The sequence below is a fragment of the Pseudophryne corroboree genome, chromosome 1, assembly GCF_028390025.1.
Source record: "Pseudophryne corroboree isolate aPseCor3 chromosome 1, aPseCor3.hap2, whole genome shotgun sequence".
In the NCBI taxonomy this organism is placed as follows: domain Eukaryota; kingdom Metazoa; phylum Chordata; class Amphibia; order Anura; family Myobatrachidae; genus Pseudophryne; species Pseudophryne corroboree.
Genome location: NC_086444.1, coordinates 1,058,737,862 through 1,058,765,504, shown reverse-complemented (window position 1 = coordinate 1,058,765,504; position 27,643 = coordinate 1,058,737,862). Strand labels below are relative to the sequence as shown.

The following is a 27,643-nucleotide window of genomic DNA, read 5'->3' as shown; positions in this document are numbered from 1 at the left end:
GCCAATAATTTTCTATCGGGGGAAACCCACGCATCATCACACACTTCATTTAATTTATCTGATTCAGGAAAAACTACAGGTAGTTTTTTCACACTCCACATAATACCCTTTTTTGTGGTACTTGTAGTATCAGAAATATGTAACACCTCCTTCATTGCCCTTAACAAGTAACGTGTGGCCCTAAAGGAAAATACGTTTGTTTCTTCACCGTCGACACTGGAGTCAGTGTCCGTGTCTGTGTCGACCGACTGAGGTAAAAGGACGTTTTAACGCCCCTGACGGTGTTTGAGACGCCTGGACAGGTACTAATTGGTTTGCCGGCCATCTCATGTCGTCAACCGACCTTGCAGCGTGTTGACATTATCACGTAATTCCTTAAATAAGCCATCCATTCCGGTGTCGACTCCCTAGAGAGTGACATCACCATTACAGGCAATTGCTCCGCCTCCTCACCAACATCGTCCTCATACATGTCGACACACACGTACCGACACACAGCACACACACAGGGAATGCTCTGATAGAGGACAGGACCCCACTAGCCCTTTGGGGAGACAGAGGGAGAGTTTGCCAGCACACACCAAAAACGCTATAATTATACAGGGACAACCTTTATATAAGTGTTTTTCCCTTATAGCATTTTAATATATATAGTCATATCGCCAAATAAGTGCCCCCCCTCTCTGTTTTAACCCTGTTTCTGTAGTGCAGTGCAGGGGAGAGCCTGGGAGCCTTCCCACCAGCATTTCTGTGAGGGAAAATGGCGCTGTGTGCTGAGGAGAATAGGCCCCGCCCCCTTTTCGGCGGGCTTCTTCTCCCGTTTTTCTGAGACCTGGCAGGGGTTAAATACATCCATATAGCCCCCAGGGGCTATATGTGATGTATTTTTAGCCAGAATAAGGTACTATCATTGCTGCCCAGGGCGCCCCCCCCAGCGCCCTGCACCCTCAGTGACCGCTGCTATGAAGTGTGCTGACAACAATGGCGCACAGCTGCAGTGCTGTGCGCTACCTTATGAAGACTGAAAAGTCTTCTGCCGCCGGTTTCTGGACCTCTTCACTTTTCGGCATCTGCAAGGGGGTCGGCGGCGCGGCTCCGGGACGAACCCCAGGGTGAGACCTGTGTTCCGACTCCCTCTGGAGCTAATGGTGTCCAGTAGCCTAAGAAGCCAATCCATCCTGCACGCAGGTGAGTTCACTTCTCTCCCCTAAGTCCCTCGATGCAGTGAGCCTGTTGCCAGCAGGACTCACTGAAAATAAAAAACCTAACAAAACTTTTACTCTAAGCAGCTCTTTAGGAGAGCCACCTAGATTGCACCCTTCTCGGCCGGGCACAAAAATCTAACTGAGGCTTGGAGGAGGGTCATAGGGGGAGGAGCCAGTGCACACCACCTGATCCTAAAGCTTTTACTTTTGTGCCCTGTCTCCTGCGGAGCCGCTATTCCCCATGGTCCTGACGGAGTCCCCAGCATCCACTAGGACGTCAGAGAAAATCCTATTTTCTCTAGCATCCATAAGGGATATTGGGGACACATTAGTACGATGGGGATGTCCCAAAGCTTCCAGAACGGGAGGGAACGTACGGAGACATCTGCAGCACCTCCTGCCCAAACTGGGTATCTTCTTTGGCCAGGGTATCAAACTTGTAGAACTTCACAAAGGTGTACTTCCCCGACCAGGTAGCAGCTCGGCACAGTTGCAAGGCCGAGACTGCACGGGCAGCCGCCCAAGAAGACCCCACTGATCTTGTCGAGTGGGCCTTCAGAGACTGTGGAACAGGTAAGGCTGCCAACACATAGGCTTGCTGAATAGTGAGCCGAGAGCCAACGAGCAATGGACTACTTTGAAGCAGGGCAACCCTTTTTCTGTGCGTCAATATAGCACAAACAAGGAATCAATCTTTCTGATCCGATCCGTCCTCTTGACATAGGTGGTCATTCCGAGTTGTTCGCTCGTTGCCGATTTTCGCTATGCTGCGATTTGTTGCTAAATGCGCATGCGCTTAGTTATTTAACACAAAACTTAGTAGATTTGCTGGTGTTCGCACTGCTGATCGGTGAATGATTGACAGGAAAGGGGCGTTTCTGGGTGGTAACTGAGCGTTTTCCGGGTGTGTGCTAAAAAACGCAGGCGTGTCAGGCAAAAACGCGGGAGTGTCTGGAGAAACGGGGGAGTGGTTGGCTGAACGGGGGAGTGTTTGCGACGTCAAACCAGGAACTAAACGGACTGAGCTGATCGCAATCTAGGAGTATGTCTGGAGCTACTCAGAAACTGCAAGAAAATATTTAATAGCAGTTCTGCTAATCTTTCGTTCGCTATTCTGCTAAGCTAAGATACACTCCCAGAGGGCGGCGGCCTAGCGTTTGCAATGCTGCTAAAAGCAGCCAGCGAGCGAACAACTCGGAATGACCACCATAGATCTTCAAGGCTCGCACAGCATCCAATGCCTCCAGAGGGGCCGAAGCACAAGAACTTGACAGATTCACAATAGGTTGATTCAAGTGGAACGCAGAGATGATCTTCGGCAGGAATTGTTGTCTAGTCCTGAGCTCCGCCCTGTCCTCGTAAAAGACCAAGTGTGGACTTTTATACGATAAGGCCCCCAATTCTGAGACACGTCTAGCAGAAGCCATGGCCAGTAACATCACCGTCTTCCACGTGAGGTACTTGTCTTCTACCGTCATTAGAGGTTCAAACCAGGAGGACTGCAGAAATCGTAATACCACATCCAAATCCCAAGGTGCCGTAGGCGGCACAAACGGAGGTTGGATGTGATGCACCTCTTGCAAGAAGGTCTGAACTTCAGGCAGGATAGCCAACTTCTTTTGGAAGAAGATTGAAAGTGCTGAAATCTGAGCCTTAATGGATCCCAGACGTAAGTCTTGATCCACTCCAGCCTGCAGGAAAGGAAGAAATCTTCCCAAGTGATATTCGGCAGATGGATATGTGCGTTCCTTGCACCAGGAGACATATCTCCGCCAGATATTATGTTAGTGCTTTGATATCACAGGTTTCCTGGTTTGCACCATAGTGGCAATGAGCTTTTTGGAAAGTCCCTTGTGAGCTAGGATGTTCCGCTCAACTTCCATGCCATCAAACGAAGCCGCCGTAAGTCCGGGTAGATGAACGGTCCTTGTTGAAGAAGATCTCTTCTGAGTGGTAGAGGCCAAGGGTCTTCGATGGACATGTTGAGAAGATCCGCATACCACGCCCTCCGGGGCAAGCAGAATTGCTTGTACTCCTTGATGCCGGATCCTCTTGAGCACCTTTGGGATCAACGGAATCGGAGGAAATACGTAGACCAGCTGGTAAGGCCAAGGCGACGTCAGTGCATCCACTGCGCACGCCTGAGGGTCTCTGGTTCGCGAGCAATAGCAGCAAAGTTTCTTGTTGAAGCGAGACGCCATCATGTCGATCTGGGGGCAACCCCACCGGTCAATGATCAGTTGAAACACCTGAGGATGTAGGCCCCACTCCCCTGGGTGGAGATCGTGGCGACTCAGGAAGTTCGCTTCCCAGTTGTCTACTCCCGGAATGAAAATTGCGGACAGTGCTATTGCATTTCTTTCCGACCAGAGGAGTATTCTTGATACTTCTCGCATGCAGGCCTTGCTTTTTGTCCCTCCTTGTCGATTGATGTACGCCACGGCCGTGGCATTGTCCGACTGGACCTGGATTGCCTGATTCCAAAGCAGAAGGGATGCCTGAATCAGATCATTGTAGATAGCCCGAAGTTCCAGGAAGTTGATCGGAAGTAGGGTCTCTTGGGCAGACCACCTGCCCTGGAACTGCACCCCTTGGGTTGACAGCCCCCCACCCCCTCAGACTCGTATCCGTCGTGAGGAGAATCCAATTCTGAGTCCTGAAGCGTCGACCTGCCTGGAGATTGGAAGATTGCAGCCACCACAGGAGTGAGATCCTGGGGTGACCGAAAGGACTAAGTAGACGGTCCCGGGTAGGTACGTCTAGCAGGCGGAGCCCCCAAGGGAAGAAACGCGGATTTCCCAGCAGCAACTTTGGAGAGCCATGCGTCCAATTCACCTCCGAAGAGCCATTCACCTGTAAAGGGAAGAGATTCCACACTGTGTTTGGAGTCAGCGTCTGCAATCCACTGACGCAACCATATGGCTCTGCGTGCTGACACAGCCATAGCAGTGGTCCTAGCATTAATATTGCCAATCTCTTTTAGGGAGTCACAGAGAACTCTTGCCGTGTCCTGAATGTGTTTTAGGAAAGTTACTGCAGTAACCAGGGTCATGTCACCCGAGAGACACTCCTGAATTTGAGTAGCCCAGGTGTGAATTGCATGTGTCATCCATCAACCTGCAATGACCGGTCTTTGAGGTGCATCTGCAGCAATGTAGATAGATTTCAGTGTGGTCTCAATTTTTCTATCCCCCGGGTCCTTTACGGTAAAGGAGCCTGGAGCCGGGATCACCGCCTTCTTAGAGAGGCAAGAGACTGACGTCTACAGCCGGAGATTCTTCCCAAAACTTTCTGCCCTCAGGAACAAAGGGGACTGTATGCAAAAAACGTTTTGACACCTGATATTTCTTATCTGGAGTTTTCCAGGCTAGCTTAAATAAATCATCTAATTCTTTAGAATCAGGAAATGTGACTGTCAGTTTGTCTTGAGGGAGAAAAAACGACTTCTGATTTGCAGCGTCCTCTAGGGGGAGCTTTAGCACATCCCTTACAGCTAAAATGAGGGGTTCAATACCCTGTGTAGGAGTGGAATCCCCACCTATGGGATCCACATCATCCCCATCATCCTGTATATCATCATCAGTATCTGATAGAAGTGCAGGGAAAGCACGTTTATGTGGACCTGCAGTAGAGAGGGGAGGATGGGGAACATCAGCCCTGGCAGCCAGATCTGCTACTGCTTGTTGCAGGTCTTGTGTTTTGTGGGCATTTGCAGTGTGCTGAGATGACATATCAGACATGACAGTTTTGATTGCACCCAGCCAGGAAGGCTCGTGACGTTGTGAGGACTGACTACACTGTTCACATGAAATGGAACCATATGAGAGTGGGGAGAACCTGGTGTTACAGACACTGCATAACCTGTGTTTTACCATGGTGAAAAGTAACACACAACCATACACATACAACACAGACAGTTACAATGCAAGCCTGCCCAACTGTATGTGAGAGGAGACACAGATGAAGAGAAGGCACCAGCACACCCTTGCCAGAGAGCCCCAGTGAGGCTTTCAGCGTTTAGTTCAGTGAAACACTTTGTTTTAAAACCCAATTTTCCTTTAGGAATGTGTAATGTGCACAACTTTAGCAGCTCTCCCCCAAGCTACACCCTGTAACAAACAGGTAATTTCAACTTTAAACTTGTCATTTATTTTGTACGCTCTGGACATGGCTACTAATAACAAATGCACAGACAAAATTCTTAAAGCTATGTCTGCAAATGCTAGGAACTTAGGAGACAAAATACCAGAGCTAATTGCGATAATGACAAGGGATAACCTGGATTTTGTGGCAATTACAGAGTCTTGGTGCAATGAGAATCATGACTGGGACATAGCTATACCAGGATACAATTTATTTAGGAAGGATAGAATAGGAAGAATAGGAGGAGTGGTAGCAATGTATGTGAAAACAAGCATAAATGCTACTTTAATACAAAATATTGAAACCAAAACTGAGGCCCTTTGGGTCACCATAGAAATCGGGAAGAAGGACATTATTCGCATTGGGGTGATCTATAGACCACCAGGCCAGGGGCAGGATTTGGACAGGAACCTATTGTTGGACATCTCTAAAATGGTTTTAAAGGGAGAAGTCATAATCATGGGAGACTTTAATTTACCTGATGTAAATTGGGAGGGGTCTTTTGCAAGTTCAGCTATAAGTGGCAAATTTCTACATTCCTTACAGGGAGCATCTCTCAAGCAATTGGTGAGGGAGCCCACTCGCAAAGACTCAATATTAGAACTAATTCTTACAACTGGTGATAGGATATCTGATATATATGTGGGTGAGCACCTGGGATCCAGTGATCATCAAGCAGTATGGTTTAGTATAAAGACAGGATCCAACTCCTGTCACACAAAAACAAAGGTGTTGGATTTTAGAAATGCTGACTTTGCAAAAATGGGGAGATGTTTAAGTGATTCATTGGCAGACTGGAGGAACTTGGAAGGAGTGCAGGAGAGGTGGAAAAAACTGAAAAGTGCAATACTAAGTGCAACAGACCTTTGTATCAAAATGGTTAGGAAAAGCACCAGGAAAAGGAAGCCAGTGTGGTTCACAAAAGAAGTATCAACTAGTGTGAAAGCAAAAAAGATGGCTTTTAGGAAATACAAACAGACTCAAAATAATAACGACAAAGAGGTGTATCTGGACAGACGGAAGGATGCTAAGAAAGTGATCAGACGTGCAAAGGCAGAAGCTGAGGAGAAAATGGCCCAGTTAGTAGATAAAGGGGGCAAAACAATTTTTTAGTATATAAGTGAAAGGAGAAAATCAAATGGAGGAATAATAAGACTTAAGACAGAGAGTGAGCATTTGGTGGAGGGAGACAAGGCAATAGCAGATCACCTAAATAATTATTTTTGCTCAGTATTTACTACAGAAGAAGGGATGGGGCCACAGTTAAGTTGCAAGGACATTCATAAAAATAAGGCAGATGAAAATACATTTACAGAGAAGGTCCTAACAGAACATTCAAAACTAAAAGTGGATAAATCAATGGGACCAGATGGGATACACCCAAGGATACTCAAAGAGCTAAAAGATGTGCTGGTTACACCTTTGACAGAATTATTTAACCAGTCACTAAATACAGCTGCTATTCTAGAGGACTGGAAAAGAGCAAATGTAGTTCCACTGCACAAAAGTGGAAGCAAGGAAGAAGCAAGTAACTACAGACCAGTAAGCCTTACATCAGTAGTAGGGAAAGTAATGGAAAAACTATTAAAATAAAGATTAGTGGAATATCTTAAATCAAACAAGTTACAGGATCCAAAACAGCATGGATTTACTGGTGGGAGATCATGCCAAACAAATCTTATTGACTTTTTTGACTCTGTGACAAAAATAATAGATCAAGGGGGAGCTGTAGATGTAGCATATCTAGACTTTAGTAAGGCATTTGACACTGTCCCACATCGCAGACTGCTAAATAAACTTGAAAGCCTGGGGGTAGATTATAAATCAGTTAAATGGATAAGAACCTGGTTGCAGGATAGGAAACAGACAGTCGTAGTTAATGGAGTGCAATCTATGGAGGGAAATGTTACCAGTGGAGTACCCCAGGTATCTGTACTTGGTCCAGTTCTCTTTAATATCTTTGTTGGTGACATTGCAGATGGTATTGAAAGGAAGATATGCCTTTTTGCAGATGATACAAAGATATGCAACAGGGTAGACACACCGGGAGGGGTAAAACAAATGATTAATGACCTAGGTAGGCTTGAGAAATAGTCAAGAACGTGGCAACTACAGTTTAATGCTAAAAAATGCAAAATCATGCACTTGGGTCTCAAAAACCGAAAGGCTAATTATAGTATCAAGGGTACTATAATGGAGACTACTGAGGAGGAAAGAGATTTAGGAGTCACTATTTCAAGTGACTTGAAGGCAGGAAAGCAATGCAACAAAGCAATGAGAAAGGCAAGTCAGATGCTTGGTTGCATAGGGAGAGGAATCAGTAGCAGGAAAAAAGAAGTGATAATGCCACTGTATAAGTCATTGGTACGGCCCCATCTGGAATACTGTGTCCAGTTCTGGAGACACTATCTCCAGAAGGATATAAATACATTAGAGAGTGTACAAAGAAGGGCAACTAAAATGGTGCATGGCCTACATCACAAAACTTACCCGGAAAGGCTAAAAGATCTTAACATGTATAGTTTGGAGGAGAGAAGGGAAAGGGGGGACATGATAGAAACTTTCAAATATACCAAGGGTCTTAACAAAGTTCAGGAGGGAAACATTCTTCAAAGGAAAAGAAGTATTAGAACTCGAGGGCATACATTGAGACTGAAGGGGGGGAGGTTCAGGGGAAATTTAAGGAAAAATTACTTCACAGAAAGGGTAGTGGATAAGTGGAATAGCCTCCCATCAGAGGTGGTAGAGGCTAAGACTGTAGGGCAATTTAAACATGCTTGGGACAGGCATATGAATATCCTTACAAAGAATTAAGGTTAAAAAAGGGTTGAGATTGCCTAAAGGATAAAATAAAAGAGGGGCAGACTAGATGGGCCAAGTGGTTCTTATCTGCCGTCAAATTCTATGTTTCTATACCAGTGATCCAGCATGTGTCAGCGTCTGGAGGAGCTGAGTGAGGCTGCTGCTGTATCTGCAGAGGAAGTTGCCAAAATGCTGCTGAGCCCGCTCTGATGTAGCTCCGTCCCCCTTAATGGCGCCGAAGCTACTGAAGATTTTATACTGGCAATGTCTCCAAACATGCTTAAAACTTCACATAAATGCTCAGTTAAGCCCACCGCTAGCCCCCCCCCCCCCCCAGTGGGGCCCCCGGTGTGTACTCAGCACTGATGTTCACCTTCAGGCATCTGTTGGGGGTGTGCTGCGTGCTGCGGTTGTGACAGCTAAGGCGCAGTGCCCCGCTGAACAAACAACCCCTCAGGACGGTGGTCCTGCAGCGGGGAAGTGGCTCTGCACCTCAAGAAGCACAACTCCCACGCCACAGGTATGCTGTTGCCCAAACAGCATACCGAAATAAATAAAAGTTTCAAATAAATTGAAGAAAAACTCTAGAGCTAGCAGAGATGTGCAGCCTCTCCTGAGGGCACTTTTTTCTAAACTGCCTGTGGGAGGGGGCATAGAGGGGAGGAGCCAGCACACCCAGTGGAAGAAATTTAAAGTGCACTGGCTCCTTTGGACCCAGTCTATACCCATCGTACTAATGTGTCCCCAATATCCCTTATGGATGCTAGAGAAAGACTGAGTTATAGAAAAAAAACACATTTATATTATTGGTTCTTCAGAATAGAGATCCAATGATGCATCAAGCATTTTGTGTCATGGTCATATAGAATGAAAGCATGGATAATACGGAAATACAGGTAACAAGCCTGCTCACCTGAGTCATTCCTGGCTGCAAGTGTACAGCAGTAGCGGGCTGCTTCTGTACTGGCTGTGATAACGGCTGGTTAAGGGACTGGGAGCTTATGGTCTAGGAGGACAAAGCATTTGTTATTCTACACTTTATTGTACACAAGGAACATACAATAGAACTTCTTTTCATGATCACCATTCACATGCACTTTTATGGAGACTACAATAAAAGTACATTAAGAATTATATTATAACTATATTATCATTCACCTGGTTAGTTTATGAAGTCACAACACATGAAATACTGCATGCGCTTGTGTCTACTGTAATAACCCATGCCCATTTGTACTGCCGTAAGACCGAAAATAGGATTTTAATACCTACCGGTAAATCCTTTTCTCTTAGTCCGTACAGGATGCTGGGGATGCTTCAAGAACCATGGGGTATAGACAGGATCTGCAGGAGACATGGGCACACTATAAGACTTTGAATGGGTGTGAACTGGCTCCTCCCTCTATGCCCCTCCTCCAGACTCCAGTTATAGGAACTGTGCACAGGGAGACGGACATTTCGAGGAAAAGGATTTATTTAATTTTTAAAACTAAGGTGAGATACATACCAGCTCACACCTCAAACACGCCGTACAACATGGCATTCAACAACAACGCATGCAACGGCATGACTAACATCAGCCACAGACTGACTAAACTTAACTCAACATGAGCGTAACCATAACCAAACTGCAGATACAGCCCGCACTGGGATGGACGCCCAGCATCCTCTACGGACTAAGAGAAAAGGATTTACCGGTAGGTATTAAAATCCTATTTTCTCATACGTCCTAGAGGATGCTGGGGATGCTTCAAGAACCATGGGGTTTATACCAAAGCTCTAGAACGGGCGGGAGAGTGCGGATGACTCTGCAGCACCGATTGACCAAACAAGAGGTCCTCCTCAGCCAGGGTGTCAAACTTGTAAAACTTCGCAAAGGTATTTGAACTCGACCAAGTAGCAGCTCGGCAAAGCTGTAATGCCGAGACCCCTCGGGCAGCCGCCCAGGATGAACCCACCTTTCTGGTAGAATGGGCTTTCACCGATTTCGGTAACGGCAATCCTGCCGTAGAATGAGCCTGCTGAATCGTATTAGAGATCCAGCGCGCAATAGTCTGCTTGGAAGCAGGAGCCCCAATCTTGTTGGGAGCCCATAGGACAAACAGAGCCTCTGTTTTCCTAATCTGCGCCGTTCTGGAGACATAGATTTTCAAAGCTCTGACCACATCGAGCGACTTTGATTCCGCCAAGGCGTCAGTAGCCACTGGTACCACAATAGGCTGGTTTACGTGAAATGATGAAACCACTTTTGGCATAAATTGCGGACGAGTTCTCAACTCCGCTCTATCAGCATGGAAGATTAAAGGGTGGTCTTCAGTATGCCGACTGTCAGGATCCCGGCGCACAGTATACCGGCGCCGGAATCCCGACAGCCGACACTTTATCTCCCTCGTGGGGGTCCACGACCCCCCTGGAGGGAGAATAAAATAGTGTGGCGCGCATAGCGCGCCACCGTGCCCGCAAGGGGCTCATTTGCGCTCGCCACGCTGTCGGTATGCCGGCGGTCAAGCTCCCGGCGCCGGTATGCTGGTCGCCGGGAGTCCGGCCGCCGGCATACCATACTATACCCAAGATTAAATAGGGGCTTTTGTGAGACAAAGCCGCCAACTCAGATACCCGCCTTGCGGATGCCATGGCCAACAACATGACTACTTTCCAAGTAAGGAATTTTAACTCAACCTTACCTAAAGGTTCAAACCAATGAGATTGCAGGAACGGCAACACCACATTAAGATCCCACGGTGCCACAGGGGGGCACAAATGAAGGTTGGATGTGCAGCACACCTTTCACGAAGGTCTGAACTTCTGGAAGGGAGGCCAATTCTTTCTGAAAAAAGATTGATATGGCCAAAATTTGTACTTTAATGGAGCCTAACTTTAGGCCAGCATCCACACCTGCTTGCAAAAAATGGAGCAAACGTCCTAGTTGAAATTCTTCCGTAGAAGCCTTCTTGGATTCACACCAATACAAATATTTTCTCCAAATACGGTGGTAATGCTTTGCCGTTACTTCCTTTCTAGCCTGAAGAAGAGTGGGAATGACTTCACTGGGAATACCTTTTCTGGCTAATATTTGGCGTTCAACCACCATGCCGTCAAACGCAGCCGCGGTAAGTCTTGATACACGCACGGACCTTGTTGTAACAAGTCCTCCCGTAGAGGAAGCGGCCAGGGATCTTCTATGAGCAACTCCAGAAGATCTGGATACCAGGCCCTCTTCGGCCAGTCTGGAACAATGAGTATCGCCTGAACCCTTGTTCTCTGTATCTCTGAAGTTTCTTGTTGAGGCGAGACGCCATCAAGACCTCTTGATGAAGACCCCACTCTCCTGGATGGAGATCGTGTCTGCTGAGGAAGTCTGCTTCCCAGTTGTCCACTCCTAGAATGAAGACTGCTGACAGAGCGCTTGCATGTCTTTCCGCCCAGCAAAGAACTTTCGTGGCCTCGGCCATCGCTGCTCTGCTCTTTATGTACGCCACTGCTGTTATGTTATCCGACTGAATCAAAACGGGCAAACCGCGAAGAAGATGTTCCGCTTGCAGAATGCCGTTGTAAATGGCCCTTAATTCTAGAATGTTTATGTGTAGACAAGCTTCCTGGCTTGACCACTTTCCCTGAAAGTTTTTCCCCTGTGTGACTGCTCCCCAGCCTCGGAGACTTGCAACTGTGGTCACCAGGATCCAATCCTGAATCCCGAACTTGCGTCCCTCCAGAAGGTGAGAACTGTGCAACCACCACAGAAGGGAGATCCTAGTTCTGGAAGATAGGATTATTTTCCGGTGCATGTCCAGGTGAGACGCGGGCCACTTGTCCAACAGATCCCACTGAAACACCCTGCCATGGAACCTGCCATACGGAATGGCCTCCTGTGGACAGACCAAACCGCAACGTCTGAAATTGGTAATGACAATCCTGAACAGCAAACCTCAGGTATGCCTGATGTGGAGGATATATGGGAACGTGTAAGTAAGCATTCTTTATGTCGACCGACACCATAAAATCCCCCTCCTCCAGACTGGAGATCACTGCTCGGAGAGATTCCATCTTAAATTTGAATTTTTTCAGAAAGAAATTGAGGGATTTTAGGTTCAGAATCGGTCTGACTGAGCCATCCGGCTTCTGGACCACGAACAGACTCGAATAAAACACCTCCCCCCGTTGTGACGGGGGTACCGTGACAATGACTTGACTTTGACACAGCTTTAGTATCACCACGCATACTACCTCTCTCTCTAGAAGAGAAGCTGGCAAGGCCGATTTGTAAAGTCGGTGAGGGGGCACGTCTTGAAACTCTAATTTGTACCCTTGGGTTACTATTTTTAATATCCAAGGATCCAGGTCCGAGTGTACCCAGACCTGACTGAAGAGTTTGAGACGTGCCCCCACCGGTGCTGACTCCCGCAGAGAAGCCCCGGCGTCATGCTGTGGATTTGGTAGAAGCCGGAGAGGACTTCTGCTCTTGGGAACTTGCCACAGCCTGTGACCTCTTTCCCCTTCCTCTTGCCGCAAGAAAGGAGGACCCTCGTCCTTTTTTGAATTTATTGAGCCGAAAGCACTGCATTTGATAGTGGGACATTTTCTTTTGTTGTGCAGGAACATAAGGTAAAAATGACGACTTACTCGCGGTAGCCGTAGATACCAGGTCAGTGAGGCCCTCACCAAACAAGACACTACTGTCTAACGGTAAAGACTCCATCGCCTTCTTAGAGTCAGCATCAGCATTCCATTGATGAATCCACAATGCTCTCCTAGCCGAGACTGCCATGGCATTGGCCCTTGATCCCAAAAGGCCAATATCCCTTACAGCTTCTTTTAAATATGCTGCAGCGTCCCTGATATGACCCAGAGTCAAAAGCCCGCTATCCCTGTCTAGGGTATCTATCTCAGATGACAAGTTATCTGCCCACTTTTCAATAGCGCTACTCACCCATGCCGAAGCAACGGCAGGCCTGAGCAGCGAACCCGTAGTGACATAAATGGATTTTTGTGTATTTTCCTGCTTACAATCCGCAGGATCCTTTAGGGTTGCCGTGTCAGGAGACGGAAGCGCTACCTTTTTGGACAGACGCGATAAAGCTTTGTCCACCGTGGGGGTTGACTCCAACTTTTCCCTGTCCCCAGGGGGGAACGGATATGCCACCAGAATTCTTTTGGGAACCTGTACCTTCTTGTCAGGATTTTCCCAAGCCTTTTCAAAAAGAGCGTTCAGTTCATGAGAGGGAGGAAACGTTACCTCAGGTTTCTTTCCTTTAAACATACAGACCCTTGTATCAGGAACAGCAGGGTCCTCCGTGATATGTAATGCGTCTTTTATCGCCACAATCATGTACCGAATGCTCTTAGCCAGTTTAGGATTCAATCTGGCATCACTATAGTCAACACTGGAATCAGAGTCCGTGTCGGTATCTGTATCTGGGTAAATGCACGTTTCTGTGACCCCGAAGGGGTCTGAGTTTGTGACAATGCATCCTCCATGGATTTTCTCCATGTCTGGTTCTTAGACTCAGATTTATCTAATCTCTTAGTCAACCGGCTTGGTTGCATTCAAAACACTCAACATATTTACCCAATCAGCCATCGGCGGTGCCGACACAGTCACTCCCACAGCCTTTTCTATCCCCACTCCAGCCTCCTCCTGGGAAGAGCACTCAGCCTCAGACATGTCGACACACACGTACCGACACCCACAACCACACTGGGGCTATAGGAGACAGACCCACAACAAAGCCTGTTAGAGGGACACAGAGGGAGTTCTGCCAGCTCACAACCCAGCGCCTATCCCGGTTCTGAAGCGAGTAAATCACTGCCCAGACTTGTTAGCGCTTTTGCTTTCCAATAATTAGCACCAAATCACTTGTGCCCCCCCCCCCCCCGTTTTGCACCCTGCTACTTGTACAGCAGTGTGGGAGGCCAGGCTCAGCGCCTCTGCAGCTTCTGTGAAGAGAAAATGGCGCTGGTGAGAGCTAAGCAACACCCCCTTAATGGCGCGCTTCAGTCCCACTTAATTATACATCTTTATACTGGCGGGGGGCCCAGACACTTTATCCACTTTCTGCCAGTCGCTAAATTGAGGATTTATGCTGCCCAGGGCACCCGCCCTGCGCCCTGCACCCTGCAGTGCCGTTCTTATGTGGGAGCATGACGCGCAGCGCGGCCGCTGCGTGGGACCTCAAAAAGCCGTCTTCTGTCGTCACTGAAGTCTTCTGATCTTCTGTTACTCACCCGGCTTCTTTCTTCTGGCTCTGCAAGGGGGGTGACGGCGCGGCTCCGGGAACGAGCAGCTAGGCGCACCGTGATCGGACCCTCTGGAGCTAATGGTGTCCAGTAGCCTAAGAAGCAGAGCCTTTGAAATCACAGAAGTAGGTCTGCTTCTCTCCCCTCAGTCCCATGATGCAGGGAGACTTGCCAGCAGGTCTCCCTGAAAATAATAAACCTAACAAAGTCTTTTTTCTGAGAAACTCTGGAGAGCTTCCCAGTGTGCATCCAGTCTCATTGGGCACAGAATCTAACTGGAGTCTGGAGGAGGGGCATAGAGGGAGGAGCCAGTTCACACCCATTCAAAGTCTTATAGTGTGCCCATGTCTCCTGCGGATCCAGTCTATACCCCATGGTTCTTGAAGCATCCCCAGCATCCTCTAGGACGTATGAGAAAACACAGATACTACAGCAGGGTATAAGTAGCAGAGGGGTCACTGTACCTGGCTGCTGATAGATGACCGCCTCTTATCCAACCCAGACAGAGTCTGACGTAGGGGGGTGCTGGTCTCTGTTGGAATCTTGGTTGGGGTGGCTAGGGAAATAAAAATGGTACATGATATTGAGAAAGGGTAAACACTTGTATACAACCGTATGTATTTTCACATTAATCCCACTGTAGTCAGTGTGTACCTGTTAGATTGCACAGTTCATTGACTTCACAGCTATATACAGTACCGTATCCGAACTATATATCTACACTGAAAAGGTCTATAGTCAATAGGTCTACCACCAATGGTAGACATGCATTAGGTCAACAGGGTCAAAAGGTCAACATGTAAAAGGTAGACAGCTTAAAGGTCACCAGGGTTGAATGGTCGACATGACAATGGTCGACACACATATGGTAGACACAAGTTTTAAAAAAATAATAATAATTCTTCAACTTTTTCATATTTTACCATACACGTGGACTACGATTGTGAATAGTAACCTTTTCGCTCACCATGTGAGGGGATGTGGTACACTAATGGAACTTGTTTGTGTCAGAAAAGTGACAAAACACCCCCCCAAAAAAATACAAAAATTGTGTCTACCTTTTCCATGTCAACCTATTGTCTTCCTACGCTATGTCGACCTTTTGACCCTGTTGACCCTATGCACGTCTACCATTAGTGACTAGTGGTAGACCTATTGACTGTAATCCACACCTTTACAATACTGTGAAGAACTCTGAGTTCTGCAGAGACTCCAATGGATGGCACATTGTAAGCTTAGTGTAAAAAGCTGACCTGGTCTGAAAGTATTTTACCTTGGTATGATACATAATGTTGACATGTTCGGAATGTCGACAGCCATCATGTCAATATAGCACCTTCAGGTGATTGTAGCCCTAACTCTAAAACTTACAGTCGACATGCACAATGTCGACATTATGAAAATATCAAAATTTTGTCCATGTTGACATAATACCTGCATATCATTTATGTATGCCAATGAAACAAGTCCTATATTATAAAGGACTTGTTAATATTACGTTTTATTTATAAACATAAACAATCAAAACAACAAAATCACAGATGAAAAAAACACAAGTAAAAAAGTTGCTGCCCAAATGAGCTTACAATCTCCAAAACTGTGGGTAACACTTTGCGCACAAGGTAGCAGCATAACTACTGTAGCTTGTGGCAGGGAGAGTGTGTATTGTAAGGTAGAAATATTATCAGCCATTAATATTAGAATTGCCATTGGCAACTTGCATTACTTTGCAACTACTCATGGTATATAGTATAGTTGAACTGAGGTGAGATAGTGACAGGTGGAGACGTGAAAGATGTAAACCATGACTATCCGTCACCCAGTCATCTCGCACAACTATGCTGACACTCATCTTCCTCTACTGATTATGGAAAAGGAAGGAGGATCTGTTGGATATCTGGATGGGAGCACATGTGGAGGCTAACTAGCTGTTATTTTACCTACTACTGTGGACAAATCCAATAGACCACAGAGTAAGACTTGAATTTTATTTCCATTGATTGAGTCATATTTTGAATATCCGTCATTCTGGGAAAAAACCTTTTGAAACACTTGTTGTAAAATCCTAGTTGTGAATATTTTCTCTGAAATTGATATAACCCCTTGGAACGAAACGCGTAGGGTTGCTTTATCATCATCCACATTTTTACTGAAAAACTTCTACAGGTTGAGTATCCCATATCCAAATATCCGAAATACGGAATATTCCGAAATACGGACTTTTTTGAGTGAGAGTGCGATAGTGAAACTTTTGTTTTTTGATGGCTCAATGTACACAAACCTTGTTTAATACACAAAGTTATTCAAAATATTGTATTAAATGACCTTCAGGCTGTGTGTATAAGGTGTATAAGAAACATAAATGAATTGTGTGAATGTTCACACACTTTGTTTAATGCACAAAGTTATAAAAAATATTGGCTAAAATTACCTTCCGGCTGTGTGTATAAGGTGTATATGTAACATAAATGCATTCTGTGCTTAGACTTAGGTCCCATCGCCATGATATCTCATTATGGTATGGAATTATTCCAAAATACGGAAAAATCCCATATCCAAAATACCTCTGGTCCCAAGCATTTTGGATAAGGGATACTCAACCTGTATCAACGGATTAATACTCCCTATGGATTAAAACCAAGTACTGGTATTCAAATATGAACTTTGCCTTTTTGAAAAGTTGATTGTGGATGTACAGTCTTTTATGACTGTAACGCTTTTAATAAGAATTTACTTACCGATAATTCTGTTTCTCATAGTCCGTAGTGGATGCTGGGAACTCCGAAAGGACCATGGGGAATAGCGGCTCCGCAGGAGACTGGGCACAAAAGTAAAAGCTTTAGGACTAGCTGGTGTGCACTGGCTCCTCCCCCCACAACCCCCCCCCAAGCCTCAGTTAGGACACTGTGCCCGGACGAGCGTACACAATAAGGAAGGATTTTGAATCCCGGGTAAGACTCATACCAGCCACACCAATCACACCGTACAACCTGTGATCTGAACCCAGTTAACAGCATGATAACAGAGGAGCCTCTGAAAAGATGGCTCACAACAATAATAACCCGATTTTTGTAACTATGTACAAGTATTGCAGACAATCCGCACTTGGGATGGGCGCCCAGCATCCACTATGGACTATGAGAAATAGAATTATCGGTAAGTAAATTCTTATTTTCTCTGACGTCCTAGTGGATGCTGGGAACTCCGAAAGGACCATGGGGATTATACCAAAGCTCCCAAACGGGCGGGAGAGTGCGGATGACTCTGCAGCACCAATTGAGAGAACTCCAGGTCCTCCTCAGCCAGGGTATCAATTTTGTAGAATTTTACAAACGTATTTGCTCCTGACCAAGTAGCTGCTCGGCAAAGTTGTAAAGCCGAGACCCCTCGGGCAGCCGCCCAAGATGAGCCCATCTTCCTTGTGGAGTGGGCATTTACAGATTTTTGGATGTGGCAGGCTTGCCACAGAATGTGCAAGCTGAATTGTACTACAAATCCAACGAGCAATAGTCTGCTTAGAAGCAGGAGCACCCAGCTTGTTGGGTGCATACAGGATAAACAGCGAGTCAGATTTTCTGACTCCAGCCGTCCTGGAAACATATATTTTCAGGGCCCTGACAACGTCTAGCAACCTGGAGTCCTCCAAGTCCCTAGTAGCCGCAGGCACCACAATAGGTTGGTTCAGGTGAAACGCTGAAACCACCTTTAGGGAGAAACTGAGGACGAGTCCTCAATTCCGCCCTGTCCGAATGGAAAATCAGATAAGGGCTTTTACAGGATAAAGCTGCCAATTCTGACACGCGCCTGGCCCAGGCCAGGGCCAAGCATGACCACTTTCCATGTGAGATATTTTAACTCCACAGATTTAAGTGGTTCAAACCAATGTGACTTTTTGGAACCCAAAAACTACATTGAGATCCCAAGGTGCCACTGGAGGCACAAAAGGAGGCTGTATATGCAGTACCCCTTTTACAACGTCTGAACTTCAGGGACTGAAGCTAGTTCTTTTTGGAAGAAAAATTGACAGGGCCGAAATTTGAACCTTAATGGACCCCAATTTCAGGCCCATAGACACTCCTGTTTGCAGGAAATGTAGGAATCGACCCAGTTGAATTTCCTCCGTCGGGCCTTACTGGCCTCGCACCACGCAACATATTTTCGCCAAATGCGGTGATAATGTTTTGCGGTTATATCCTTCCTGGCTTTGATCAGGATAGGGATGACCTCATCCGGAATGCCTTTTTTTCCCTTCAGGATCCGGCGTTCAACCGCCATGCCGTCAAACGCAGTCGCGGTAAGTCTTGGAACAGACAGGGTCCTTGCTGAAGCAGGTCCCTTCTTAGAGGTAGAGGCCACGGATCCTCCGTGAGCATCTTTTGAAGTTCCGGTTACCAAGTCCTTCTTGGCCAATCCGGAGCCACGAATATAGTGCTTACTCCTCTCCATCTTATCAATCTCAGTACCTTGGGTATGAGAGGCAGATGAGGGAACACATACACTGACTGGTACACCCACGGTGTTACCAGAGCGTCTACAGCTATTGCCTGAGGGTCCCTTGACCTGACGCAATACCTGTCGAGTTTTTCCCAACGGTTTATAATCATGTGGAAGACTTCTGGGTGAAGTCCCCACTCTCCCGGGTGGAGGTCGTGTCTGCTGAGGAAGTCTGCTTCCCAGTTGTCCACTCCCGGAATTGCTGACAGTGCTATCACATGATTTTCCGCCCAGCGAAGAATCCTTGCAGCTTCTGCCATTGCCCTCCTGCTTCTTGTGCCACCCTGTCTGTTTACGTGGGTGACTGCCGTGATGTTGTCCGACTGGATCAACACCGGCTGACCTTGAAGCAGAGGTCTTGCTAAGCTTAGAGCATTGTAAATGGCCCTTAGCTTCAGGATATTTATGTGAAGTGATGTCTCCAGGCTTGACCATAATCCCTGGAAATTCCTTCCCTGTGTGACTGCTCCCCAGCCTCGCAGGCTGGCATCCGTGGTCACCAGGACCCAGTCCTGAATGCCGAATCTGCGGCCCTCTAGAAGATGAGCACTCTGCAACCACCACAGGAGGGACACCCTTGTTCTTGGTGACAGGGTTATCCGCTGATGCATCTGAAGATGCGACCCGGACCATTTATCCAGCAGGTCCCACTGGAAAGTTCTTGCGTGGAATCTGCCGAATGGGATTGCTTCGTAGGAAGCCTTGATGCACTGAGACTTGGCTCGGTTTTAGGAGGTTCCTGACTAGCTCGGATAACTCCCTGGCTTTCTCCTCCGGGAGAAACACCTTTTTCTGGACTGTGTCCAGGATCATCCCTAGGAACAGAAGACGAGTCGTCGGAACCAGCTGCGATTTTGGAATATTGAGAATCCAATCGTGCTGCCGCAACACTACCTGAGATAGTGCTACACCGACCTCCAACTGTTCCCTGGATCTTACCCTTATCAGGGAATCGTCCAAGTAAGGGATAACTAAAATTCCCTTCCTTCGAAGGAATATCATCATTTCGGCCATTACCTTGGTAAAGACCCGGGGTGCCGTGGACCATCCATACGGCAGCCTCTGAACTGATAGTGACAGTTCTGTACCATAAACCTGAGGTACCCTTGGTGAGAAGGGTAAATTTGGACATGAAGGTAAGCATCCTTGATGTCCCGAGACATCATGTAGTCCCCTTCTTCCAGGTTCGCAATCACTGCTCTGAGTGACTCAATCTTGAATTTGAACCTCTGTATGTAAGTGTTCAAAGATTTTAGATTTAGAATTGGTCTCACCGAGCCGTCCGGCTTCGGTACCACAACAGTGTGGAATAATACCCCGTTCCCTGTTGCAGGAGGGGTACCTTGATTATCACCTGCTGGGAATACAGCTTGTGAATGGCTTCCAAAACTGTCTCCCTGTCAGAAGGAGACATCGGTAAAGCAGACTTTAGGAAACGGCGAGGGGGAGACGTCTCGAATTCCAATTTGTACCCCTGAGATATCACCTGAAGGATCCAGGGGTCTACTTGCGAGTGAGCCCACTGCGCGCTGAAATTCATTGAGACGTGCCCCCCACCGTGCCTGATTCTGCTTGTAAAGCCCCAGCGTCATACTGAGGGCTTTGCAGAGGCGGGAGAGGGTTTCTGTTCCTGGGAACTGGCTGATTTCTGCAGCCTTTTTCCTCTCCCTCTGTCACGGGGCAGAAATGAGGAACCTTTTGCCCGCTTGTCCACGAAAAGACTGCGCCTGATAATACGGCGTCTTCTCATGTTGAGAGGCGACCTGGGGTACAAACGTGGATTTCCCAGCTGTTGCCGTGGCCACCAGGTCTGAAAGACCGACCCCAAATAACTCCTCCCCTTAATAAGGCAATACTTCCAAATGCCGTTTGAAATCCGCATCACCTGACCACTGTTGTGTCCATAACCCTCTACTGGTAGAAATGGACAACGCTCTTAGACTTGATGCCAGTCGGCAAATATTCCGCTGTGCATCACGCATATATAGAAATGCATCTTTTAAATGCTCTATAGGCAAAAATATACTGTCCCTATCTAGGGTATCAATATTTTCAGTCAGGGAATCCGACCACGCCAACCCAGCACTGCACATCCAGGCTGAGGCGATTGCTGGTCGCAGTATAACACCAGTATGTGTGTAAATACATTTTAGGATACCCTCCTGCTTTCTATCAGCAGGATCCTTAAGGGCGGCCATCTCAGGAGAGGGTAGAGCCCTTACAAGCGTGTGAGCGCTTTATCCACCCTAGGGGGTGTTTCCCAACGCACCCTAACCTCTGGCGGGAAAGGATATAATGCCAATAACATTTTAGAAATTATCAGTTGTTATCGGGGGAAACCCACGCATCATCACACACCTCATTTAATTTCTCAGATTCAGGAAAACTACAGGTAGTTTTTCCTCACCGAACATAATACCCCTTTTTGGTGGTACTCGTATTATCAGAAATGTGTAAAACATTTTTCATTGCCTCAATCATGTAACGTGTGGCCCTACTGGAAGTCACATTTGTCTCTTCACCGTCGACACTGGAGTCAGTATCCGTGTCGGCGTCTATATCTGCCATCTGAGGTAACGGGCGCTTTAGAGCCCCTGACGGCCTATGAGACGTCTGGACAGGCACAAGCTGAGTAGCCGGCTGTCTCATGTCAACCACTGTCTTTTATACAGAGCTGACACTGTCACGTAATTCCTTCCAACAGTTCATCCACTCAGGTGTCGACCCCCTAGGGGGTGACATCACTATTACAGGCAATCTGCTCCGTCTCCACATCATTTTTCTCCTCATACATGTCGACACAAACGTACCGACATACAGCACACACACAGGGAATGCTCTGATAGAGGATAGGACCCCACTAGCCCTTTGGGGAGACAGAGGGAGAGTTTGCCAGCACACACCAGAGCGCTATATATATGCAGGGATAACCTTATATAAGTGTTTTTCCCCTTATAGCTGCTGTATCTTTAATACTGCGCGTAATTAGTGCCCCCCCTCTCTTTTTTAACCCTTTCTGTAGTGTAGTGACTGCAGGGGAGAGCCAGGGAGCTTCCCTCCAACGGAGCTGTGAGGGAAAATGGCGCCAGTGTGCTGAGGAGATAGGCTCCGCCCCCTTATCGGCGGCCTTATCTCCCGTTTTTCTATGTATTCTGGCAGGGGTTAAATGCATCCATATAGCCCAGGAGCTATATGTGATGTATTTTTTGCCATCTAAGGTATTTTTATTGCGTCTCAGGGCGCCCCCCCCCCCAGCGCCTTGCACCCTCAGTGACCGGAGTGTGAAGTGTGCTGAGAGCAATGGCGCACAGCTGCGGTGCTGTGCGCTACCTTATTGAAGACAGGACGTCTTCTCCCGCCGATTTTCCGGACCTCTTCTGCTCTTCTGGCTCTGTAAGGGGGACGGCGGCGCGGCTCTGGGACCCATCCATGGCTGGGCCTGTGATCGTCCCTCTGGAGCTAATGTCCAGTAGCCTAAGAAGCCCAATCCACTCTGCACGCAGGTGAGTTCGCTTCTTCTCCCCTTAGTCCCTCGATGCAGTGAGCCTGTTGCCAGCAGGACTCACTGAAAATAAAAAACCTAATTTAAACTTTTACTCTAAGCAGCTCAGGAGAGCCACCTAGATTGCACCCTTCTCGTTCGGGCACAAAAATCTAACTGAGGCTTGGGGGGGGGGTCGTGGGGGGAGGAGCCAGTGCACACCAGCTAGTCCTAAAGCTTTTACTTTTGTGCCCAGTCTCCTGCGGAGCCGCTATTCCCCATGGTCCTTTCGGAGTTCCCAGCATCCACTAGGACGTCAGAGAAAATATTATTAAATGCCTTCTTTGGTAGCCCAAAGGGCAAAATTCTGGGTGGAAAGGAGCAACATATAAATTGAACACCCTCTAATATATACCTTGTATTCTAGTTGGGGTACTCTGACTAACAGGGGGTCTATTAAGAGGTGCTGCTAAAAGAAGTGATAAAAAAAGAAAGTGCTAGCGCAGGATAAGGGCATGCAATCATCCATCTATCTATATACATATACACACATACACACTCATGAAGTTGATGAATATGATTCTGTACAGTTCATACTCACATGATGGATCAGACACTGCTGTGTGAGAAGATGACTTGATGGAGCTCTTAGACGATGGTGACGACGTCCTGCTGTCGTCAAACCTTTCCAAGGCATCCTTCAGGCTGTCTTTGGTTATGTGATTGTCTGAGACTGAGTCTTGATTCTGAAAATACATAATTTATGCGTAACCACAAACTATAGAGAAGTCAGACACAGAACCAATGTAATAATACAAAAACGCAATGTAAAATGATTCTTCTATTCTTCTATTTCTAAGCTTCGGAAGTCAGACTCTTATTAGGCAATACTCTGCTGTGAGATGGACATCATGATGGAATCTGTACATTTGTATTCCCACTGTTAGTAAATATGCCCTGCAAAGCACTGCGTACAATGGTACCACTATACAGATGATAACACTGAACATTTGTTACAAAAGGTCACCACTACACATTATCGTGCAGCAATGTGGATAGGATCAATTGGTAACAGAACACTCTAGAAAAGCAGGTGTGAGGAAGGGCCCCTGAGTGAGACAAAGGGCTGCCCATTTAATTTTGGAATATATTGGACAGAGTGTGATGGTAAGAGAACTGCACACAGAGGCAGTCATCAGCAGTCATCTTCTATTAATTGGGCCACACTGCAATACTTGGCAGCTTTTTGAAATGAACACTGCTGAAGATTCTGAAACTGCTCCATCCATTATTACCAACCAGACAAGGCCCTGTCACAGGATCATGAGAAGTGTTCCCCACTGCTGGAGCCCCCAGTTGCTGCTGTACCTATATGCAGTACACAGCGATCACCTATTGGCGGTTTGTGCCAGCGAGAGTTTCGTTTGGAAACACACAAACCAGCCATGGTCATTAAAACAAATAAAAAATAAATAAAAAACATTGTCAGTGAACAATGTAACGTCCAGCATTTGATATGCCTGCTGTTGGGATCCCGACGCTCACCATACCGACACCAGAATCCCGACAGCCAGCATACCGGCAACTATTCTTCCTCTTCGGGTGGCCACGACGCCCCTGGAGGGAGACTAAATAGTGTCGCGCACCACCTTGCCCGCAACGTGGCGAGCACAGCAAGCCCGCAAGGGGCTCTTTTGCGCTCAACCCACTGCCTGCATGCCGACAGTCGGGCTCCCAAGCGCCGACATAACATACTACACCCACGTCCAGCTATGCAGATGAAGAAACAGGTCTCCCACAGAAAATACTGTACACCATTTTAAATAGATTAGCGTTTTACACATACATAGGGGATGGAACACGTAATTGGGAAATGATTGCTACGTTTCTGCAAAGAAAACATTTAGGGGTAATAGAAATCCAGTCCATACTGTATCTGTTTTTTAACCAAGGAATATTCAAGGAAATGTGTGGATCTGCAGGATGTATTCTGCAGATCTCTATAGACATTTGTAAACGAATAACCTACAAGATAGTACACATCGCATTTTCTTCTAGAAAGTGCATCTGTGGGTTGTGCAGCTGATCTATTAAAGCCTGAACCAGACCTCCGAATGCCTATTACTACCAATACAGCGGATTGCTGAATTCAGTTAGACATCCCGGAGTTTCCAGCCACCTTTACACTGACGCCAAGGGATCCAAGCATCTGTGCATGAAATCCTTCCCTTAATTAAAATAACCCCTTATTCATTGTGAGTGTGGTAAATATGATCTTGCTGGACACTATATTTAACTCCTAAAGGCACTATGGAGGTTATCATAGGAACAGGACTACTGACTGCACGCTGCTAACCCTGAGAAACTGGAGGAAGGGACTGGAGTGCGTGATTTAGCTGTTACATTATCGTTATGCAATTGCTTTTTTAACTTATGTATATGTTTTTTATATTATTAAATACGGATGTTCTAAATCTATTCCATCTGGTGTATGTGAATAATCATTCTTTGCACATAAGTCCTGTTTCTACAGCGGGGTTGGGTATGCATGACCGGCGGTCATCATACAGGCTTGCAGATGCCCGGCAGGGGGGGCTAGCGGAATGAAGCCCATTGCGGGCTCGGTGGCCCGCCACAGGTTATATTCCCACTCTATAGGTGTCGTGGACACCCACGAGTGGGAATAATCCCTGTCAGTTGGAATGCTGGATGTTGGGACTGTAAGGGGGGGATTCCAGCGTCGGTATTGTGACCGCCGGTCACATAACTGCCTCCCCTGCTATTGTATACAACTGTGATCCCCAGCAATAAACAGCTGTTAGAAAAATGCAGCCTGTGTATTGCCTGAACAGAAATACTTGTTATTTCCCAAATTTTTCTCTGCTACTTCAGTCAATCTGCTGACAGAGTACAGGTGCTGACTGTGGACTACATAGGACTACATATGCTCAGCACCCTGCAAATCAAAACAGGAAAATGCACTCAACTGCAGAGTGTATCTACCCTACAGTAAAGAAATAGTATTGTACGTCATATATGCATTAGATTCTATCTGGCTTAATTAATAAAAAATAAAAGAATCCACTAAATTAGGTGAATGCTTTCAGCTTATGTCACTGTAACTAATGTCACTCTAATATCACTTTAGCTATACATAGTTAGCAAGACTCCGGAGAGTATCATGATTCAGGACCCTCACTTAGCATGTCAGCAGACCCACGGTGAGCACTTACTTTATCCGAGATGATCGCTGGCGGGGAATCTGTAACGCCAAGTTCTCGCCTCCTCTCCGCCCCGACCTCAGCATAGCTGTAAAATCAGGAAGCGCCTTTAAAAAAATGGTTTCACTAGAACACATTTTTATAAGTAGGTATCAAAAGGCAAACACCAAAGCCCTACCAAAGATCTGTTAGAATACATAAACGATGATTAAATATGTATATAAAACTTCTTTTAATAATTCTTCTATAAAAAGAAAGTTCTGATATGATCACATCAATGTTCATTAGCAGAGTACAGTTTTTGATGGGGTGTAAGTAGGCCCCTAACAGTCTTCATCAATTCATTTTGTGGTTGACAAACCAGTAAATTCTGACACACTGAATTTCATTGCGTTGTAACAAGCAATGCACAGCCAGTCCTTCCTTGAACAGAAGAGTTTACAGACACCGTATAATCATGTGTCAGTTTCCTCAATGAAGCCATGAAGGGATCTTTAATATAATTAGAGAGTAGATTAACATAACCAATTATAAAACAAAACTGGTTTTTATATTTAAGTACATTGCATTGTTTAATTATTGCTGTGCAGACAACGGGCCTGATTCAGATTTTGACAGTAATGCACAGCTGCAGGGAAGGAAAATAAGATGCACTGCAGGGCCAGCATCTGCAATCCGAGTGCTGCACCCGAAGACGCAGCATTGGATCACCATAATTTCCAACAATTACTATGGGTGCCATCAACGTCCAGTTTGCTTAAGCCGAAGCCTACTCAGTGGCCATCAGAAACCCTCTGACGTCAAATGCCCTGGGCTCACAATGCCCCTGTTTTGTAAAACAGCCCCAGTCACCATACCATGTCAATCATTGGATTTGTACGTAAACTATTGGGGTTGTGTAGATCATTTATTCCTATAACAGGGCACTGCAAAGACATGGATCTACTAAATAGCAATCATGTTGGATTTGGGATAGGGTGCAGGTCCATCATTCTAAATACAATGTAACGGGTAACTGCAGGCCCTGGCAACTGGTCCCTTTTCCATGTTACGGCTATGAGAAAGCAGACAGCAAATCCCCATGTGCAGGATGATTATTCTACTTCATATGTATACAGTGACACTCCTTCAGTATCTCTGCCCAACATGATAACACAGCAAATTAGCATATTATTAATGTTCTGAAAAATATAGTTATTACACAGATGTCATCCTTTCTTATAATAATGATCTATGCAACAGAAATCATTTCAAATATACAATTGTAAACAAGTTCACTTGCTTAGCACTGTGAGTCAACCCAGGCAATTCCGTCAGCTTCCAATCAATTTCATGGTGTCTTCCTCTACGTGACTCGCCACCCTAATCTCTGCTAAAGCAATTTAATTTGTGCTGAAGATCTGGGTAGAGCCGCAGTGCCTGACTCACAAAGTGGAATTTAAAAAGAACAAAAAGAGAGGGCACCAATGTAGCCAGAATACCAGGTGTATGTTGAGCTCTACTGGGGAAGTACAATTGCACTTTCTTTTAAGAAACATGAAAACTCACAGAATCACAACAGAGCATGAACCATAAGCCATGGTGCTCACCACACAAACAGCCTACAGAACAACCTGTCCTAGGGACTATTAGTCACAGACTCAAATGGAGCACTGTCCCCCGTCCTCAGCTATGCCACTAACTTTCCCACCAACTCTCTGATGTCCTCCTGATTTTCTACAGACACTTACGGTAACAAGGTCGGCAGAAACCTAGAAATCTGTCCTGGACCAGTACAACAGTAGCAGTGATTGTAGAAGTAGAAGTCTTAGGCAAGACACTGCTGACAAGAAGAGGTCCCCTTTTACCTCTGGTCTAGGGAGGCCAATCCCGGGATCAAGATCGGCGGGATCCCGGGATTTAGGCCCAAAACTGCCGGGATTTGAATCCCGGGATTGGAGCCTCCAATCCCGGGATTCACGGGATTGCATTGCGCATGTGCAACGCAGCAGCGAGGGAGGGTTGGTGTAAGTAACTTACTATTAGGCGGGCGGCAGCCATGTACACAGACCGCGGCGGCATTT

The 27,643-nt window shown here is 46.5% G+C and overlaps 1 protein-coding gene across 5 annotated transcripts in view; it reads right to left on the bottom strand.

The window, feature by feature from the left end:
* CLOCK (clock circadian regulator) overlaps nucleotides 1-27,643 on the bottom strand; it is a 231,737-nt gene that overhangs the window by 14,471 nt on the left and 189,623 nt on the right. For all 5 annotated transcript variants that reach the window (XM_063920910.1, XM_063920914.1, XM_063920913.1 and 2 more), the window contains 4 exons: nucleotides 25,593-25,668; nucleotides 22,961-23,105; nucleotides 14,849-14,940; nucleotides 9,064-9,156 (listed from right to left, as the gene is read on the bottom strand). In XM_063920910.1, the coding sequence (XP_063776980.1) occupies nucleotides 9,064-9,156; nucleotides 14,849-14,940; nucleotides 22,961-23,105; nucleotides 25,593-25,668 (406 nt within the window). The remainder of the gene's footprint in view (nucleotides 1-9,063; nucleotides 9,157-14,848; nucleotides 14,941-22,960; nucleotides 23,106-25,592; nucleotides 25,669-27,643) is intronic.